General features: G+C 41.3%; 2 protein-coding genes across 2 annotated transcripts in view; one reads left to right on the top strand and one right to left on the bottom strand.

Moving 5' to 3' along the window:
- LOC108105824 (neural cell adhesion molecule 1) overlaps positions 1-21,979 on the top strand; it is a 65,031-nt gene that overhangs the window by 29,919 nt on the left and 13,133 nt on the right. The window contains exons 3-11 of the mRNA XM_017212567.2: positions 1,143-1,269; positions 3,718-3,835; positions 5,905-5,998; positions 6,134-6,247; positions 6,675-6,878; positions 7,780-7,925; positions 10,020-10,164; positions 20,209-20,339; positions 21,154-21,313. Of these exons, the coding sequence (XP_017068056.2) occupies positions 1,143-1,269; positions 3,718-3,835; positions 5,905-5,998; positions 6,134-6,247; positions 6,675-6,878; positions 7,780-7,925; positions 10,020-10,164; positions 20,209-20,339; positions 21,154-21,313 (1,239 nt within the window). The remainder of the gene's footprint in view (positions 1-1,142; positions 1,270-3,717; positions 3,836-5,904; positions 5,999-6,133; positions 6,248-6,674; positions 6,879-7,779; positions 7,926-10,019; positions 10,165-20,208; positions 20,340-21,153; positions 21,314-21,979) is intronic.
- Positions 12,068-18,786, bottom strand: LOC108105823 (protein strawberry notch homolog 1). Its single transcript, XM_017212566.2, has 3 exons — positions 14,548-18,786; positions 13,307-14,483; positions 12,068-13,255 (listed from the first exon to the last, which is right to left on the bottom strand). Exons 1-3 carry the CDS (start codon positions 17,594-17,596, stop codon positions 12,715-12,717), a joined length of 4,767 nt encoding a protein of 1,588 aa, XP_017068055.2. The 5' UTR covers positions 17,597-18,786; the 3' UTR covers positions 12,068-12,714.

Raw genomic sequence — 21,979 nt, 5'->3', positions numbered from 1 at the left:
TGACATTTTTTCATATTTACACATAAAGTCAACGGAAAAAGCAAAGAGAAACGATGGCAAGGGATAGGCTTAGGGGGGTAGGTAGTGTGGAGGCATTGTGAAGGATGTTACAACGATTTTTTATGGCCTCTTTTGCTTTTGATATGATGCGAAATATTTTCAGCGCAGACATTTTTATTTATATTTATATATACTTTTATCTATACACATTTGATATGAGATGACGCGGGACAGCAGCAACAACAAGAAAAGCCGCAGCAGATGTGACAGCCATTTGTTGTTGTTGTTGTTGTTGTTGGTTTTGATTCAATGCCAAAATGTTGTCGCAGCTAAAACTCTGCATAGAGCCATAAAATAGTAGAATTTAAGAGAGAAACAATTAAATTTCTGCTGACTTAGCAAGATAAATAAATGCAGAGATACGTCAACTAGTTCTTAAAACTTTGTATTTGTAGAAAAAAAACATTTTGAAAATAAATGAAAGAAAGCTTTTTCGATTAATCCTTTTAATATATATTTTATTATTTAATTAAGTACCATATATGTTTATAATGATAAAATTAATTACTCTAATGGAATTCAGCTTTTTATAAGCTGCTGTATTTGCTTTAATTCCGTTGCTGTTTTTCTCTGCCGCCCAACACAAACTTTAACTTTGCTTGTTGGGCTTGGCAAGTTTTGATCCTATAAAAGGGTCTAAAAGCTTGTCGAATCCAAAGAGCAAAAATATATATAGCAAAAAAAAAAGCTGGTGCACGCATTTGCACATGCATAATAAATAAACATGGCCGCCCGCAGGCAGTTGCTAAGCCAATGGGCCCACAATGTTTGGGGGCCGTAAAGGAAGGCTCAAATTTACGCATTTGTAATTACGTAGGAATTAAGCCGCCATCAACATTTAATTGCTAAAAGCTTTACTCGAAACGAGGCAGCCACGCATACGATGGCAAACATGGGAGAGAAATGGAACATTTAATTAACAAATTTTACGCATTTATTTTCTATTTTCATGACGATGATGTTGATGCTGATGCTGATGCTGTTGCTGACCACACACACTAACAAACACAAATGGCGGAAAATAAAAAAATAAACCTGACCAAAAACCGTGACAACATAATTTGCCTGGAACCGAACCGCAGTGAAAACGAAGGACATTGATGCCGTCGAGGGGAAATCAGTGTCACTGCCCTGTCCCATTACGGAGCCATTGGATAATGTGTATATGGTACTATGGTTCCGCGACAATGCCGGCATACCGCTCTATAGGTGAGTCCTAAAGGACGAGAACTCAATTGGTCCATTGTCTCGGCTTAGGCACACATATAATTAAATGCAAACGAGAGTCTCGAGAGTTGCTGCTACCTTTTTAAATCGTTTGGGGCGCTGGCTCACATAAGTATGCTATGATTTCCCTCACTTAAGTATACCAGTCTATGTGTGTGTTTGTCTAATGTGTGTGTATTTGGCAGTGTGCGTTAGAAGGATGTGTGATTTAGCTTAGCTACCCCACCTGTTTTTGTTTCCGTTGTGTTTTTTCCTCCCCATTTTTTTTTCTGTTTGACTTTTGTTTTGGCTCTGTCTGCGCCTGGGTATTAACTTAATTATGTTTACCTAATTTAGAGTGATTAACCTCGGGCCATGACAAACCACAGGTATTATGTGCAGGCGAAAATATTCAAGTAGACCGGCTAAAGGCACCAAAGATTAAATTACGGCAAAATGGCCAAGTAAACGCAGGTCAGATCACAGGTCAACCGAACTCGGGTGTCCATAATAAAGTGGCCGTAATTGACGGCCCTTGGCTCAAAAACCTGCACTGTGTTAGCCTTCTAATTGCATTCACGGCATTTTCACGCCACGTTGCGCCCTTTGGTTGTCAACCAAAGATTTTTTCCTACTACATAATTGCTTTTGCCTTCGTTTAGGGTATCGAAGGGTGTACTCTAAAGACTGAGCTTACTGGTATGCAAAAGAAATTGAAAAATCATTCCCTAAAATGTACCAAGACAGAAGAGTCTCTTTTCGTATGGATATCTAAAAGAACTTTAAATAAGATATATTTAAAGCTTATTAAGGCTTATTTTTTCTTGAAATTTTTTTTATATAAATTAAATTTACTATTTCCTTCACCTTGAGTCTACTAGAACTCAATTTGCCTTCAGGGTATTTCCAAATTCAATCAGTCAGTGCACTTTATTTCCTGTCCCGTCCACGTCGTCCTTCGTTCTTCTTCCCTTTTAGTACTGCCTCCTTGGACCGTCGGTGCATTTTTATTACACTCAATTTGCATGCAGTCGCGCTACGTTCGCTGCGTATTATTTAGCCATAAACATTTGCTGCATAGGCTCCCGTGGAACCACCATTAAGTTGCACTAACTCTTTCTTTCTCGCTGCTGTAGCTACTGCTGTTTCTGCCATTTAAGCGAAGTGCAACTGTTTTTTAGTTTTTAATTAAAACGGCGTCGCAAAGGACGAACACGGAGTAAAAAAAATGGGAATAAAATTTGGGTTAACGTTGGAAAGGGGAGGAAGGACCACTTGAGCCGGCTGCTGGCCGTGGCGCAATTAAGTTGTTGCATTTGCAACGAGTGCAAGTTCGACGGCTTGCCGCATAAATTATTGTGTGTTGCATACAAAAGGGCGCTTAACGCTCAGCCCGCCACAGAAACATTCGAAAGTGGCTGCAATGGCAGCGCAACGCGGCAACAGCAACAATTTAGTTGAAAGCGAAAGAGCCATTCAGCGAGAAAAAAACGAGATGGAGACAGAGACAGGAGGTCAGAGAGTGCCTGAAAAGGACCTCTTGTGATTGAGAGAACTCAGTCTGGTTTCAAATTTGAGGCAACACTGCGTTTTTTTTTCTGATTTAACCCCAACCGAATGAAAAATGTTAATTGACAGAGTTCCCTTTAATGAAATTAAATTCAGCGTAAACCAATGTAAAGGTGCAAATATTTCAGGTATTTCAATCATTTACCTTTAATTTTATTTGCTTTAAATGCCAAAAAAAAAAAAATTTAACAAACCATTAACATGGCTGAAAATGAGTGTGATTTTCAGCCTACGGGCTAGGTTGCTTGAACGTATTTATCTCTGCCGCGTGTTTATTTATTTGCTTCGAAAACTTTAAAAACACTTTAATTAAGAAAAATAGCCAAAGTTTAGTTTAAATAAGCATTATTTTTATTTGCAGTTTTTTGTCTTAGCTTCCTCTTATTGTCTTTTAAATACCGAAGCTCTTGGGAAAGTTCGAAACTCTCAGGAAGTATAAACTTAGCCCATTAAATGCAGTGCAGGCTTAAATGTGCAGAACAATTTGAGGAATAAAATGCCTAGAAAAAAGGAAAACAAAAATAATTTTTATCTGCAGAGCATAAATTGCATTTGGCAAGGCTTCACGCACACACCCAGAGAAACGCTCTTTTCCCCTCGAATTTTCCAAAGCTCCCGCCTAATGAGCAAACCAAAATAAATTACGCTAATTTTCGTGCAAAAAGCTCAGAGCCGTCCGGAAGAGGAGGTTGAATTATATTGGCTATGGATTTCATTAATTTCCCCAAAGCTGGGCGAAAATTTTTGGGGCTTGATTTAATTCGCGAAGCGCCCCGCCCACATTAAATATTAATGGGCCCAATGGGCGGATGTATATTTTTTCAAGGCTTCATGTTATTTAATGTTTTTGTGTGTTTTTTCTCCATCTCATCCCAAAACCAGCTTCGATGTCCGTGATAAGGAGAGCCGGGACCAGCCCCGACATTGGTCAGCCCCAGAGGTTTTTGGCTCACGTGCCAAATTCCATTTTGACTCGCAGCCAGCAACCTTGGAAATTAAGGTAAGACTTACCCATGGGTATCCCCAAACCCCTATAACCATTTATATTGCCCGAGTGAGCCATTGGGGATTGGATTGAGGAAGGAAGTTGATAATGAAATAAATGCGGGGATTTAACATTTCAAATTACCTGGAATTAAATAATGCATTCAATCGAAATGCACCTGAATAGATGCATTCTCTGCAGTCTTTTTTGGGCCACTGGGCACTGCCTCTTTGTCTATAGAAAAACTTTTAGCATGGATGCACATTTTAAATAAATAAATGTCAGACCAGAAAATAAAAACTTAATGCGGTTGAAAAAACTGATCAAAATATATCACAAAGTAAACCTTTTTAAATAGGGTGGCCTAAAATAATATAAAATATAAATAAATCCGATGTGAAGCTTTCAATTTAAATCCATATTTGATTTTCAACATTTTGGTTTTTTGGCCAGGCGAATGCAATTTGCGATACAAATCATATGACGTCGTGAATGTTATACATTTAATGAAAATCTCAAATGCGTAACATCAAAAAATGAAAAGAAATTGGAAAGAGAATTGGCCAAAATAAAAATGGAAGAAAAACAACCAACTAGCGGAAGCAGCAATGGTGAAAACATGGCTAAGAAGAGTCGAGGAAACTGAATGGAATGTGGAAAACAAATTTAGATATCAAAAGTTGTTAAATTGCCTGGCGCACGCGAAATGTTTATTAATGTCTTGCATGTTTACAGATAACTTGATTTAGCGTTTCTGTCATGCAATACATAGATACATACGACTCTGTACTTCGTTCTCCTTACTTATGCAACGTGTGCTTGCCACTGCTGCTACTTCAATACGTTGGATCGCATCGTCTCGCCTTGATTTTCCTTGGCCTGGGCTTGTCTCTGCCTCGGCATTTGACTTTTTAAAGGCCAACTTAGTTAAGGTCTTAAGTGAGTTAAGCAATAAACAGCCAGTTTTGAGGGGTGCAGAAGGACGTGGTTCGGTGCTTCGTTAACGAGCTGCATTTTGAAATGAATGTGAAGTGCACACGAAGAGGCGGCCACCATAAATGTATCCACCACAATAGGCGAAAAAGGTCCTTGCAATTTGGTAGCAGGGTGAGCCAAATGGTAGGAGTCTTGCAAAAATTGTTACTTATGAATTATGTGCTGAAATTGGTGGGCGGGATAGCTGGGTGGGCTGAGCTTATAAATGAATTTTAATTGCGTCTCAATTGCAAGCCAATTAACTTGACGCTATTTATGAGTGGCAAGCTAGTGCAGGAGTGGAGAATCTATTAATGGCTGTCGTGTAAGGATGGCTGCTATCTACGCCCCATATCACCGATATCACTCCAAAGCGATGGCTTTTCAAAGGAGTCTATTCGAAGCGAAGTAAAGCAGGTCAAAGGGCCTTCTCACGCAACGAAAAACATAGTTAATGAACGAAATAATATTGGGCCTTTTACAAATTTCGTAATTAATGTTTTCCAAAGATAAATTTTCTGAAAGATAAATTATAAATCTCAAAATAAGAAAATAAAACTTCAAAAGTGAAACGAATTGCATTTAAAAAAATCTACTAAATTGAATCGCTTGATTTAAAAGTCCAAAAACAAACCACAGGAAAAAATTAAGAAAATCGCTTTAGCACTTTTATATTTAAAGAAACGAATTAACACCAGAAAATTTATTTGATTTTTTGCTTCTGAGGATTATTCAAGCAAAAACTGCCATAATATTAGTAAAAATCTTGTCTCAAACAAATTGAATTATTAAATAAGTGAAGAAAATCGAATAGAAAGACTGTGAGATGGCAAAAGCCTAAGAAGAATATGCCAAAAAATCCCATTGACTAAAAACTAGGCAGATTTTTCACAAAATCCCACAAAGACTCTTGAGGAAAAATGACAGGCGACAAGCATTCTAAATCCAGGTGAGGGAAACCGCAAAAGCTCAAGTGTCATGCAATAATTGAAAATTATATGGCTAGGAAAGCAGGCAGTTTGGGCTCTGACTATGTGCATGCTAATTCACCGTTTACCCACTTGCATCCGAACACAAAAACCACAAATAATAACTTACAATTTTTGCAGGATATCAAGCGACATGATCAGGGTATTTACCGCTGTCGTGTGGATTTTCGCACCAGTCAAACGCAAAGTTTCCGTTTCAATTTGTCAGTAATAAGTAAGTTTTGCTTCCCTTTCAAAAAAACCTGAAACATTTGAATTGTATTCGTGAGATCGAGTCATGTTTGTCATTGAAAAACGTATACGTATCCATATGTGTTTGATTTTTGCCTTCATCCTGTTTTGCCTTTAGTACTTCCGGAGCAGCCAATCATCATGGACCGTTGGGGTCGTCAACTGAATGGCACTCAATTGGGGCCCAAGCAGGAGGGCGATGATATCGTTATCACTTGTCGTGTGGTGGGCGGTAAGTTGAGCTGACTGACTACAAAAGACGAACTTAACCCCAATACCCCAATATATATCTATATAGATAGACATACGCACACACACAAAAAACACACACTGGCACACACACATGTACGAGCCATATCCGTATGCTCGGCTAGACAATTTCCTGTTAATTTCCTTAAAAGCTTTGACCGGCAAAAAAGCAAAGAAAAACATCGCAGAAGGAAAAGTGCTGCAAATGAAAATATCACAAAGTCTCCTTTGGCTTGGGTTTCACTACTTTTGGCTTGGCCTCAGCTTGGCTTTTGGTATTTTTTCAAGCTTGACTTTTTAATTTGCACCATTTTTCGTTTTTACTACCAGTTTACTACCAACTCCTTGTCCCTCACTTTTTCCCCATCTTTCTAACTTACTTTCTTTTTTTTTTTTGGGTATCCCAATAGGTCGGCCACAACCGCAGGTCCGTTGGCTCGTAAATGGACTGCTTGTCGACAATCAAAACGAGCACAATTCCGGCGATGTTATCGAGAACCGTCTGTTGTGGCCATCGGTGCAGCGCAACGATTTGAATTCCGTATTCACATGTCAGGCACTGAATACGCAATTAGATAAGCCCAAGGAGAAGAGCTTCATACTGGATATGCACTGTAAGTAGCGATGATTGGGTGTGTTCCTTTGCCCTAATACATTTGTCGAAAGTCTTTGGCTTAGATTGAAAGCCACTGACCTAAAAGGTTTTGCAGTGTCAAAGGAAAGGGAGTTAAGAATGATTTAAAGAACTTTTTCGAAAAGTTTTTATAAGGAAAAGGATTTTAGAAAATCATTTTGCAACTTTAAGATGTTTTTTAAAGTATTTAGATATAACTTTTGGTTGTTTTCCCAATACTTAGCAGGAATATTCTAACAGATTTAGTCTTAAATTTGGAAACAAGTGTTCTTAGTTTGTAAAGTAAATTGAAAGATTTCTCATTACGCTATCTTTAAAGTCTAATAGGGAAAGTTCAAAATTTGAAAACATATAGCATAAATTTTCCGGCCAACGCACAGCCTTACCATAACGTTAAATGCAACATTATAAGGGCCATTAAATAATTATATGCTAAATGACGAGAGAACAACATTGTCGATGTGGGCGTGAACTCTTGAATGTCAGGCCATCGTGTTCCCATAAGCCCGTGGCCTCGTTACCACTCCGTCCACGTGGAACACAATGCCCCAGGAGCTCAAGGAGTCCAGTATCAACGAGCAGCAGACACGGCATCGGAAGGCCGGACAAAGTCATAATCCTGCCAGGAAGTGCAGCACTTGAGAGCTGTCGAGTCGTAATAGACACAAATTGTTGTTGATACTGACTGGCACAAACACACACAGTCCCCTTTTTCCCTCCTTCTATAGTAAATAAATGTGAAGCCTTTGGGGGGTCCAAAGTCCGGAGTTCAAAATGATTGCCAGACAAAACGAACTGCAATTATGAGACCATGAAATATTATGGTAAACAGTTTTAATTACAATTGCATTGAATTGAATGTTCTTCCTGTCCAATTACAGTGAAGCCCCTGGTGGTGAAAATCCTGGAGCCGCCCAACTCGATGATTGCTGATCGTCGCTATGAGGTCGCTTGTGAATCCTCCGGCTCTCGGCCAAATGCCATCATCACCTGGTACAAGGGAAAACGGCAATTACGACGCACAAAGGTGAGTGGGCGTATTCGTATACGTATTCGTAGGTAATCATACATATATACTGGGTTTTCCATGGAGTGAAGTGACCGCAATTGACGCAGGTAGTTGGCTATGGCTTTGGCTATGGCTATGGCTCCATGCTGCTGCTGTTGACTGACTCACGTTCAGCTCGATAACTTATTGTGTTTGCACAGTCATGCCAAACAAACGGAGCTCGTAACTCCTGACCACCAACCCCATCTACAATTTTGAGGATGTATAGTATAGTTCAGAGACAGACAGAAAACAGAATCAGAACCAAAACCAGTACCAGTACCAGCTACAGTACCACCCACTTGTTGTCCCTGGGCGTGGTTCACACTAGCAGCTGGGACCTAGTCCAGTGGCCCCAGTCAACCCTCACAACTTGGTTAGAATAAACACAGATAATGTGATATAAACTCCACAATACACAAACGATTCTAGTCCGCTTTGCATTTTCCTTTGGCCCACCCACTTTTCCCTTCATTTTTTTTTGTTTTACCCTTTCAACGGCAATTTGCAGTCTAGAGAAACTAGTCTGATTTATGGGGCACCCTAACTTTTAGGGTTTATATTTTAAAATATTTTTCTAAAACCTTATAAATAAGTTGAAAACGCCTTATTTGTTTTTGCCTTTTGTATCGTATTTATAGGATTTTATTAGCATTATTTTGTTGACATATCCGCAAACTCTTCTCTTGCATTAAAGTCCCTTGTTAGGGTATCCAAAATAAGGTGTACTGTAAATATTTTTCTGTTTGGTTGTTTTCTTTTTTTCTGGTTTTTTTTCTCTTCAACTTTGGACAAATTTATGGGAGTTTTGGCGCAATTTTGTTGCAATTCATTTTTGTGTGTCGGGACCTCGAGCCGAGTCCTGGTTTAGGTATATCCTAACCCGGGTCTCTCTGGTCTGGGTCCGTTGTTTATGTCCATGTCTATCCGCTTATATGCATACACGCTGATTGCTTTGCCGTTTTGGCCAGCTCCTGGCCCAACCAATGTTTTTAAAGACCGGAAATGTTTTTCAGTAGTTTTCATGTAGCATAAAGTTGCCGTAATGCGGCATAGGTCCTGCATAGGTTCCAGTCCTCGCCGTCCTGCCATCCCACATGTTTTACATGCCTTTTCATACCCTACTTTGGGGTTTCTAATATATGTCTGTGTCTGGCCCCCTTTTCGGGCCCATAGTTTGTGGGTGGGCTTTGGCGGAGTGTTTTAGCTGTGGAAGCCTCCGGCATTAATCAAAGCCCCGCAGACGGTCTAATTGAGAAGTTTAGCCTACGAATTGAAATAGCTAAGGCAAAGGGAAACAACAACGTTGAAAAATGTAAATTTCTAAAATATTACTCTAATTTAGCTCAAATGGAGGCTTCTGAAACGACATTACGACGACTGACTATTGCAAATAAAATCCCTTAATTAACAAGTTTAGACTTGTTTGTTATGATTTCTTTATAGTATCCATAGCTAGAGTGGTCACGCTCTATCCATTTATCTTATGACCCTTAAAGTAAACCTAAATTGTTTCGAATAAAATCCAATCGATCATATTTCGCCCCCTAAAGACAAGGATTTATATTCCCGCTAACTGCCAGCACTCTAACACCCTCAGCACCCAATAACCCGAGCACCGAAACACATATCTGGCAGAAGCCTTGCCTTGAAGCGATTTGAGCAATGTGTAAACTGCTAACAAAGCGAGACACATGGTGAGGAATCTCGGGGTAAAACACTTTATGGCCATACCAACTATACCCATATATATGAAGGCGAGCGAAGCTCAACTAATTGTGTGAGGCCTTTTTGTTGGTGTCCCTGTCTGCCATTAAATTTATAATACCCCAAATAAAGCACACCCACACGTGGCACATAAAACCCGAACAAACATACCAATAAATTTTAAATTGCAAACATAAAATATTTCGACAAATTTGCAAACAAAAAACACAAAGAACCCCAAGCCCCTTAAGGCAAGGTCTTAGCCAAAGTCTCGGGGCATTTTTGGTTGGCGGGAAAACTTAATTAATGCAGAAACATTTTCTTATATTTTTTTGCGTTGCTTCTTTTTCTTCTGATTTTTTGCAGGACGACATATCAAAGAACTCGACACGCTCCGAGCTGAGCTTTGTGCCGACCACAGACGACGATGGCAAATCGATAACATGCCGTGCGGAAAATCCAAATGTGAATGGCCTGTATTTGGAGACCATGTGGAAATTGAATGTCGTTTGTAAGTATTACAAATTGTGCTTAAGTCTAAAGTATGAGTGAAATGGAAATGGAAAAGGGGCTGCTTTCCCGAAGGAAACGCTCAGGGAAAATGAAACCAAGAAGTGGCAAGGGAAAGGCATTGCCGACAGCTACCAAAAGGTAGACAGTCCTGGGCTCCGAATAAGACCAGGCTGAAATTTATTACGGCGGCGATGTCGCCATCGCCATCGCTGCCGTTGAAAGCCTTTAAAATGCAAATAAATCAAAGACAAATGACAAATTGTGAATAATTTGCCAAAAGGGCCAAAACACTGTAGCGTTCCGGTGGGCCAAAAAAAGGCTTGGGGGCCAGACCAACAAATGAAATATGTGGGCTAACAAAATGTATGGCAGTCGCTTAAATTAAATGAAGGACTTTGGCTGCGGCCCTGTTCCAATAAAAATAAATAAAAAATAACTTTGTAAAGTAGCCCCAAAAGCGTCCGAAATTGTTTTACCGCCAGTTGGTTTTTTTGGTTGTTCGTTACCTGCAATTTTAATGAAATCTCTCAATAATTGTAAATCCCATTTAAAGCCACTTCAATTTGTATTCCATAACCCCGACATAACCATCAGAGAAGTACTGCGGACATCGTAAAGTGCGAAACAAAAGTGTCGGAATGGGAAAAAGAGTCGTACTCGATTGCGTTACGTATACGCCATGGTTGGCATGGCCAAAAAAATTTCCGTCCTCTGTTCTGTTCCCATTCCCATTATTTTTTTTTCTGCTTCTGTTTCCAAGGGCATCACGTAATAGCATTTCTTTGCTTTTCATTTCTTAAAATATGAATTTTTTCGTTACTTCAATCTGTGAAGTTGCCACGCCCCCCTCGGCCCGTTCGAAAAATGTTTGGTTACGCCCAACAAAATTCGTCTGTTCGTATATGCATATAGATGTGTATATAGGCGTAATATGATTATATATTTTTTATGCCCCACACATACTTTCCGGGCTCATATTTTATGTTTTAGAATATTATTTTTTATTTGTTTGTTTTTGCTCACGTTAAAGCAATTGACGGTGCTCCTTTTGGTCCTTACGGTGTTGTTTTTTGTTGCTACGTTGGCGCAAATAAACTTTATGATCGGCACGTACCCATATACATATAAGTGTGCGCCCAAATGTTTGTGTTTTTTTGGGAAAATTCTTGTGTTCGGGTAGGTAAGGTGTTTTTTTTTTGTTGTCAAGACTCACGAATAATCTTTTTAATTTCCAAATAAATGCTAAACTTTAAAGAATCTTGAAAACAAATATTAAAGTAGGACAAAAAGAATGTCTCGCAATTTATCTATTAATTTATCTTTAAGATATTGATGTAGTTCTGGAAGAAAATATTCTCAAATATATGATTACTAACAGGGACATAAATTAGATAGAAAACAAAAAATAAGGTCTCAAGCACTAACTTTGAGAAACACTAATTATTGTAAAATAAATCCAGACAATAAAAAGAAAATCTACGCTTGCCTTAAAAGTTTATCTCAAATGATTTTTCCAAGGAATGCTTACCATAATTTCTTCTTAGTGACTTCTATCTCTTCTAACATATAAGCAGATAAATTCCGGTTTGTTCTAATTTTGGATACAGAGTAAATTTATATGCCTCGGCATCTTTACGAGTATGTCTTTGTTTTTGTTGGCAGTTGCCGTTAGAATACGATATCTGCATCACGCGTGAGTTATTATGCCAACTGCGTTTTGGCTCCTTAGGCACGACATTTGCCAAGGCCATTTGGTCATGCTTTATGCCACGCGTTGCCGCCCATCTCATACTCTTAGGCTCCCCTTTTCCCATCCAACTGCCATTGTATAATTTTGTTTATATCTCGCATGTGTGCCACACAGTGTAAGCGACTGGCTCGTTTTAAAATTTATAATGTAACCGAGAGGGGCAGCCTTAGTTGGTCTCCTAGCAATGGAAACAAGACAAAACATGCAATGCAATCACAGACGTTGTACAGATTCCCCCAAGAGTGCAGAACTGGAAAAGAAACAGCACTGAGGAAATAAATGCTGCACGAAAAATTAAAAATATTTATGTTTTTTAAGCAATACAGAAATTTAAAAATCAGTGAATAACCCGAAAAGACCTTGAAAATGGTTTTTAAAATCAATGGAAAACCTTAGTTCTTACTCTCATTAAATTAAAATCCATATATTTTTTGATGTCAAGTTTTATTTTTTCCGGTGCTTATGTAGCAGACCCCGCAGCACTGCAGACAATACATATGAATCACATACGCACGCAGACGAGCTGTAAGTGTCTTCCCGTATGTGCTTTTGTGGCCATTGTTTATGGCCGGGAACAGCGGCGTGGTGCTGCTCCTCCTGGGTGGAGCTGGTGGAGCGTGCCTGGCATTTTGAAAAAGCGAAAGCTTACGCCACATGTATTGCATTGAATGCCACAATTTGAGTTGATATTTTTAAAGTGGCAATAGAAGAGCACTGGCTGCGTCGATTGCATGCTATAAATATATATATAATGTATATACATACATATAGGGTATGTGAGGTGGTGGTGGTGAACTTTTAAAGGCTCTCCACGATAGAGTCCGTGGACAAATCCTTCACCAGATCATTATAGACTGCATGCGGTACAACCGTGCCCACAATCTTCTTATTAACATCGGTCTTGACGCGTATGATCTGGATCTTATGTCCGCTTTTGTCTATAAGCTGTTCGATTCGGTCCCAAATAGGCAGCATTAACCCAGAGAGCACGTGGTAGGTGCGAACTCGTAGTCCAACTTCACAGGCCGTCGGACACGGACACTTCCGATTCCAGTATAGATGGGAGCAGGTATTCAAGCACAAATCGAACTGCTTCTGCCACAAATCACGGGCCTCTTCTGGCTTTACCTTTATATATCGTGATGCAATAGAGTTCAGTGACTCCAAGCGCACTTGGGGACCTGTATTGGGTCGAAAGATTTGCAAATTGACCTTTCCAGTGGATCCATCTGTCGAATTGGGCTGTGATTGCAGACACAAAATGGAGGCGTTCTTATTATGCCGCAGCTGCTGTAGAATATAAAAGCCATCATGTTCGTGCTGGCCCTCCTTTCGATATCTGCGGAAGGATTAGGGTTATTTAAATAAGTTTTTTAATATAAAATCATACTTGGCCAAAGCTGCTTCGAATGACATGCCCCGTTCCACTGTCACTGTGTGCAGCTCAGTGGCTGCAGTTCCAGTGGCATGATTCCTAATGAACCTCATCAACTTAACGGACTTAACACTGGCTCCATGGGCATCCAGATCTAGGATTCCGAGATCGAAACGCCCCGTGCGCTTCATTTGCATGATCAGTGTGTACATCTTGTCTAGAAAGAATTTGAACAGAGCATTCTGGATCTCCACGCGACAGCCGAGAATTCGGTTAAGGAACTTGGATATGTTACTACTATCCTTCTCTACGCTGAACACCTTAACCTTGTCTTCCTCGCGTACATTAAGCATTCCCACACCGGCCATCGACACTGAGCAATCGTAAAGAAAATCACCTTCATATGATTGGGGTATCTCGGCAGGATCCACAGGCTTAGCGTTTACTAGCTGTTGCATCACAGTATCCAGAGCATTGCGACCAATGCTGTTATCGATATTGAACTGGGAAAGATCCCTGGCATCGGTGGCACGTCGATCGCCCTGGGTCAGAGCACCCAAGCTCTCCAGTCTCTTGGCCACCGTGGAGGCAAAACGCCGCTCCCCAGCCAGATCTGTAATCACAAATACATATTCAGGTGAATTGACCTGATTGGAGCGATGAGTGCGTCCAAATTGTTGGATGGCCCTATCTGCACTCCACGGTAGTTCGAGTGTGATGTGCAGACGACGACGCTGGTTGGACACTCTCTTGTCACTTTGTAGAGAAATTCCACTAGATGCCGCCTCTGAAATGATGGCCACGTGTTTACTGCCATCCATAAAGCGCTGCTTCTCCCGATAGTTGACCAGGTCCATCGTTGAGTCATCCTCGCCACGTGGCTCATACTTGTAGCCATCAGATCGTACCACTCTTCCACGACGGCCTGTCATCTCTGCCACCATATTGGTGCCACCTAGTTCTGAGATTAGTTTATCCAGTGTATTGGGTGGCAATTTCCTTCCCAAGTTCTCGATCTTTTCCAGCAGTAACTCACGGGAATTGATACAACGTTCCACATCTCGTTCGGTGATATTTGCTTTTTGTGGCTTTGTGTTGTCAAAAGTATACGTGGCGTCGGCATCATTATCCTGAGCCTTCATATTATTGTGAAGGTGCACCAGTATACGCTCCTGCATGGTGATCTTCTCCACTATTGAAAAGGGGTTATTACCAAAATATATAATCAGTTTATTAATCGATCTATATCTACATACTCTTGGCCTTGGGTGGACGTCCCCGTCGCTTCTGTCCAGTTTTCAAACGGTCGTCATCTGGCCTCCAGTTGCTCTCATACATCTCAATATCGCTCTCCCCGGCCTCGGCATCCATGTCATCGTCGAACCACTCCGAATTCATCTTAGCTCTTTTTGCCTTTTGTGGACAAGAACGTGTCTCCGGCACAAATTGTCCGGTATTCAGTAGAGTGTGAAAGGAGTCGCGTTTGGGTGCTGGAAAATGTTTCTCCACAAACGATTGGATTATCATCTTCGAGGTAGACACAAAGTTTGACAGCCTGCCATCATGACGATCGAGATGTTCTATGGTGCGTGACTCTCCAGTAGATTGTAAGCCAATCACCACTGCCTTGCCCATTCGCGTGGCTCGGCGTGTCATCTTGACCACATGATTCACCTTGGAGGCGATGCACAGGTTCTTAAAGAAACGCTGATGGGCGCACCAGAACTGACAGGTGATAATCTTCTGGACCCTATTCTCGATGCACATCAGGCGACAGGCCTTGAGAAACTTTTTGTTTATTTCGGCCCAGAGCTCGGCAGCCATGTTGTAGCATTTGCGGAATTCCTTCGACATGGGCACCTCCTCGATGCGAAAGCTTACATCCTTAAAACTAAGCTGACGAGCTATATAGGTTCCCCTCAACTTCATATCCATAGCCACGATTTCCATAGCTCCAATGCCCCGCTTCTCAACGGCATTTACGAAATCGTAGAACTCTGGATAGGCGGTACCGGAACCCCAGAGACCCAACCTTTCCATATATGCCATATTTCTGGGTTCACTGGCCCCCGTGGCCGAGGCATAGACCACTCTTGCTTTTGGCAGCATTTGTTGCAATTCCATAACTGTAGTTCCCGTCTTGGTGGACTTACCAACGTTCATTAGACTTAGGTTCTTGGCCTTATGGCACTCGTCAAAGACAATCACTCCATCGAATTTCTTGCCCAGCCATTGGACCAACTGGCGGAGTCGGGTCCTATACTTGGAGGAATTGGCCGTTAGAGATTCTCCGATGAGGGCGGTGTAGGTGCAGAATATCACACCCCTTTTAAAGTTATCGTTTTCCTCCGAATCAATGCGGCTGTATTTGAACTTGCTGATGGCCACCACATTGATCTTTTCGCTGGCTCCTATATCGGCTAGGTCCCTCTCGGCATCAAACTTAAGATCATTGGAGACGGAGACCCAAAGGGCACGTTTGCGGCCCTTTATGAAGTTGTCCATTATTATTCCTGCGATAGTTCGACCTTTGCCCACACCGGCACCGTCACCAAGTAAAAAACCAGCTCGGTCACCACTGGGCAGGATTTGCTCGTGAGCCTGGCAGGCATAGACTACAGCCTCCAGCTGAAGGGCACTCAAACAATCCATGGTCTTCGAGGGCAATGACAGTTGGTAAGTGATGTCGGGTAGCTCTACAGACGACAATGTGGCCGTTTCCACCACGGGATCGGGATGTGCCTTTCCAAATTTGAGCTTGCTGGGCCAGTAAGCAGCAAAGGTATCGGCCACACCGATTTCCTCGTAGTCTACCTCCTCATCTTCAACCGCTTGTTCGGGTAGAATACCTGTATCCTTGACTTTTAATGGTTCTTTGGGCATAGCTCCAGGATTGGTCATAGGCAGTGACATATATGGTTGACCACTCTGCAAGATCTGGTGCAGCTGACTGGCGGTAAAACTCTCCAGTTCCTTGCCCTTTGCAATCGATGGCTGCTCCATTTGCACATTGGTGATAAGCCCATCCGGTCCTGTGGTATACTTTACAGATATATCCTCACCTTGTGCTCCCTTCAATCGCGTGACTATCGGCACTTGTGTTAAGGTGCGATGATGATTAGGAGCTACTCTACTGGGACCCGGAAAAAGGCCTGGACCTACCACCGCCATGGCATTGTTGATCATGTGGTTAGTGGATGTTGCTGCAAGTGGATGATTAAATAGCTCATTCTGCCTTGGGAGTTTGTTATATTCCGGGAAATTTTGAACTGCATCGCGTGGTCTTTGCAGTATACTATCTCGGGTTGATTCCAGTGGACGTTCTGGCTCCACCATGGGTAAAGAATCTAGCTCTGACTGAAGACGAGCATCAATTTCAGCCTCACTTAACGGTTCAGGGTTTTGAAATGGGTCTGAGATATTATTATTAATATTCATAGCGTCATATATAGATTGAATTTCATCATTAAGACGTTTATCAATTACTTCGTCTTCAATATTTGTGTACTTTTTAATAGATTCTGGACTTTCGCCAAGAGCGGAAACCAAATCAAAAAAATCTTGATCAATGCTTTTATTGTCTTCGGCAGTTGGGTTGATATCAAAGTGATTTTGGTTTTTGTTTTTGATCTCATAACTGAAATTGTTTACTGGGTCAAAATCAAAAATAGGATCAACGTTTTCACTAACTTGAAAGTTCTGAATGGCTTCTAGTTTTGGATGATTATTAATATTGACATTTTCATTATTTTGAGTCCCGTACTTGGGAAAGATATTAAGGTTAAGATTAGATGAACACCTATCATCTCTCTTTTTAGCTTCCTTAGATGCATTTTCGCGGCTCAGCACATCTAATTTAGATTTCAAAACAGGGTACACGTTGTTGGGTGTAGACGGTTTAGTTATAATAACAGATGGAAACTTCTCATCTCTCTTTTTAGCTTCCTTAGAAGCATTTTCGCGGCACATCTCATCCAATCGAGATTCGATTGATCGAGAATCAGTCATCACGTTTTTGGGTGTAGACGGTTTAGTTATAATAACTGAAGGAAACTTCTCATCTCTGCGCTTAGCTTCCTTAGAAGCATTTTTCCGGCTCATCTCATCTAATCGGAAACTTAAGTCATTATGCCCATTTTTCGGTGTAGACGATTTAGTTATGAAATTAGAGGAAAACTTATCACTCTTCTTGGCTTCTTTAGAAGCATTTTGGCGGGAAATCTCATCCAATCGGTAATTTGAATCAGAAATCACTTTTTTGGGTGGAGGCGGTTTCTGTTTGATATCATCAAAAAGCAGAGGCATACTCGGATAAAGTGCTTCTTGTAGATCCTTTTCTTTTTTAGTTTTCACCTGAAGGATTTCTTTCGTATTTAGATTTATATTGGCATCAACAGTCGAAAAATATGGCTTAGTCTTTGTATTTTTCTCTGCCGGATTATAATTCAGTGAGCCGATTTTCGCAGCTGTCTTGTTTTCCACGTTTTTACTGCTTATATCTGGAATCGGGGCTTTTTTATTTTTCAATTCTTGAGCTTTTTTCACACATTCTTCGTTATATTTTTTAATTTCCTCGGGCACTGCGGGTATTAAAAATTGTTTTGTTGTAGTTGATCGCTTTCTCGTGGTCCTGTTCCCAGCGTCCGAAAAATATGTAGAAACGTCCTTTCTAGGAATATTATTTCCGAAACTAACATTTGGATTCCCTTCTGCTTCCGAAAAGTAAGATTCAACTTTTGATTTGCTTTTACGGATTGCGTTATTGCATGATAACTTGCCTTCTGCGTTACTATCTCTATTAGCCCTGCCGCGGTTGGTATCCGCACTCTCGAAATCGGATTCTACATTAGGCCATCTGGGTCATATGGGAAGTTGTGTTGATGTATTATCCAAAGTATCCTTGTTTTTGTTTAGGTTTCTTTGGGAACGCCTGGATAAGTTTGGCGTTGTAGATCCATATGAGTAGGGTTCATCGATTTTACGAACTTGAGTATTTATGGTATTCTGCGTAGTACTGGTAAGTGGCCTGTCATAATTAGCCGAGGATTGTGGGAAAACCCTACTATTTCCCCGTCCCCCATCATCGTAAAGCAAATTCTGCTCAGATTGTTTTGGCTTTAAATCAAATTTCCCTGCGTTTCTTGTCATTACCTGCGGCCTTTGATTTCTGTAAATCAGATTAGTTTCATATATATCACTGAGGCGTGCCTCCGAGTTGGTTGGGGTTAGCCAACTTGGCACCTGACTGCCATGAACAACCTGGTCGCCGTTGTCATCAGTTTTCTTTTTGGTATGGGCCACTCTCTTTCTAGGTGGCATTTTGTTAAGTCAAAGTTTCAAGATTTGATTAAATTTTTAAGTTTAAAGATTTGGTTATATTTTTTCGTATTTTTTTTTTTTGAAATCGTCTATGTGAGTTGTTCGAAGTATTCCCACTGAATGAGGAGTATTCTGTCATTTGGTCCGACTACATCTATACGCACTATCTCATAGCCTATTAAGTTTATTAATTAGACAAAAAAGCCCTAAAAAAGGGCCTACTTAGTCTTGGAAAATGACTTTTGGTTCTGCTTTGCAACACTATAAAATGGTAAAGCCTTTGTGGTGGTATTTTAATTATTATTCTTTCTTGTTTTTTAGTTTTCTATTCCTATTAAAGATTTGGATTAAAAAATGTTAAACTTCTTTAAATATCATCGAAAAAAGTTTCTTGAATTTCGCAGCAAAAACATCTTTAATATTTGTAGACTTGGCAAATCCCGCGAGGCAGTTGCCATAATACAACAGGCCTCGCTGGCACATAAATTCTGAGCAACCGTTGACTTCCGCTCCGGCATCGATCGATGGTCGTTTTGGGCCAAAGAAACGGGGCATTGCTGTGGGTGGTAGAAGGCAAGGGGCAAAGAAGAAAAGGGGCAAAGAGGGCTATCCGGTATCCGTGGTAGAACGGTAAATGATAATCACAAAAATGGCCTGCAACATGTGTGCGGAAATGCGCGACGCGACTTTTCCAGCGAAAGAGTTTTCACAGCCCTTTGGGCACTTTGCCTGATTGGCAGACGTTGAGAAACGGGTGCCACATAAGTGGGCGGCGAGTAATATGCCACCCAAAGCTGGGCGAAAAGTTTTCCAGGCCATTCTAAAGTTTCATCCAGCCGAGGCGGAAGGGAACTTTTTGGCTTTGGCTTGGTGTTTGGTTTTGGGTCTGGTCTTGGGTTCCGTTCTGCCCAACTCTTGACTGTCGGCGTTTGGTTTTTGGCCGCCAATAACTCAACAATATTAAGGTTGGCACGTGCGCCCCTTGATTTTCCCCAAAACCCCCTTTTCAGTTTTGTCCTTGTCCCAATCCGGCTCCTATTCCTGTTCCTAGCCGTGGTCCTTTTCCTAGTCCTGGTCTTGAAGCTCCTTGTCTGGCTCTAGGTCCTTGCCGCTTTTGGTCTCTGTTTGTCGCAAAGTTTGTGGCTCGTTAAGCAAATTCAAACGACTTAAGCGGCAACACATGTTGGCAAACAGCGGTCGATGGGCGGGATGTCGTTGCCATGTCCTCATAACTCTTGGCTGATGCTTCACTTTGTTCCAGTTATTGCTCTAAATCGCTCATATTTGCAAAAACTATTAAATAAGCGTGATCATGACAGTGTGCGGGATTTTGGGTGATGACAAGTCAGTTGCAACATAGAAAGATATATAGCACAACAAGTTCAGGAGATGATTGGTAACCCAAAGGATTTTTAGTTTCAATCATATCAGATTATAAGATTACAAGAATTGTGTTTTATTTGCACGACTTTAAATGAGTAAGTTAACAACTGCTTTTCAGTTTTTTTTTTTAAGTCTAAGTCTTCCATTACTCTTTGATTTCACCCGCAAACCCATGAATGGCTAATTGACTTGGTCCTTTGCTCCTCTCTTTGCAGATCCACCCTTGGTGACGTTACGCTTGGGCTCAACTTTGACACCGGATGATATCAAGGAAGGCGACGATGTTTACTTCGAGTGTCACGTACAATCGAATCCTCAATGGCGGAAACTGTTGTGGTTGCATAATGTAGGTCGCAGTTCGCTGGCGTTGGCCAGGAGGAGTGAGCCCGGCAGGTCTGGGGACCAATCCATATGGATCCGGCCCAAACCACTGAAAGGAATCCCTGAAAGGCATCTGCTTGGCTGGCTCCTTGCATTCGGCCCTGGTTAAGTGTCAATAACATGGCAGGTTGCGTATGCGTTGAGGTGCCTGTTCCTACGTTAGTCACCGCCAACGATGTCCTGATGCATAGATCTGCATTTGCTCATTTCAATTCTCGTGGTCTCTTTGCTGGAGGGAGTAGGGTTTGTAGGGTGGCTGGTAGGTTAGTTGGTTGGTTGCCAGGGGTTGGTTTCATGGGTGGTGCCATTTTGGGTAAAATAGTTTTGGGATTTGCGGCATTGATTTTGCCGTCGCTCAACTGCAATCCGCAGTCGCTTGGCAATCACTCAGGCCAAGTTCCCATCCCACAATCAACATCCCACTTCCTCTCCATTGGGATAACATGTTTGCATGAGTGTGTTGGGGAATTTTTGCCTTTCGGATGCGCTTAGCGGATTTTGGCAAATTGAAATTCGAACCCGAGTGGTTTTAGAACGGATTATAGTTGGGCAGCAGTATAGCTGAATGATCCATTATTGCATTAGTTTAGTTTCATGTATAGATTAACAGGTTTTGCGAAATTCAAAACAATGCACTTTAGAGAGCTTTAACTGGTGATAAAATCCAGTAAATGCATCAGAGATTGAACTACGCTGTGTTATTGCCCTAATCAGAGAAAATAGCTGTTAAATTTCCTTCTCTATAAAAATTATTACTCATGTACTGTCTTAATTTTCAGGGAATTCATCTAGAGCACAATACATCAGCTCGGGTCATACGGTCGAATCAGAGTCTGGTACTCCAGAAGATTACCAAGCACTATGCCGGCAACTATGCGTGCAGCGCCATCAACGACGAGGGCGAGACGGTCAGCAATCAGCTGCCACTGCGGGTGAAATGTGAGTAGAGTCAGAGTCCTTCGTTGCTGCAGCAAAACCCCTTTAAACAGGAATGAGAAACAGTGATGCATCAGCGATTTTAAGCATAAATTTGCCAAGCGGCACTTTGTTTGAATGCATCATCTATCTGGGAATGCAGCGTGGCGCCGCCGCCCCTCCCTTTTGCCTGGCACTTGGAGCTCGTCTGTTTTCTGGTTTCTTATCATAAAGTCAGGGCTGCAGCCGTCGCAGTTGTCATACCCCGGACTAAGCCCCCTTCGTCCTTTTCAGACCCAACAGCCACGACTCATTTGATGTATTGCAATTTGCCTTTTTCTTCTCCGGGGCTCCTCTTATTTATTTTTTCACTATTTTTGTTTTTTTTTTTACCCCTCAGTTTTGTACTGTTCTCCGTCCGTTTTCATTTTACAACTCAGCCGGAGAATCTTGGCGCAGTTGCACGTCAAGGCTGTGGAAAAAAGGAAGAAAAATATATATTTTTCATTTTGCTTTTTGCATAAATACAACATTTTTGCTTGGCTTCGTTTGTCTGAAGCGCTGTTGCGAATTTCATATGCTTGCCACATGCGTTGGCTTTTGGCAATATTTCATAGCAGCTGCAACTGCAGGCGGAATTATGCTTCAATTTAACAGCCCGCGAAAAGTTGCTGCCGCTCAACTTATGTA

The sequence above is a fragment of the Drosophila eugracilis genome, unplaced genomic scaffold, assembly GCF_018153835.1.
Source record: "Drosophila eugracilis isolate 14026-0451.02 unplaced genomic scaffold, ASM1815383v1 contig_353, whole genome shotgun sequence".
NCBI classification, from domain to species: domain Eukaryota; kingdom Metazoa; phylum Arthropoda; class Insecta; order Diptera; family Drosophilidae; genus Drosophila; species Drosophila eugracilis.
Note: the sequence above shows the minus strand (reverse complement) of the source record. Positions and strands in the feature narration are given on the sequence as shown.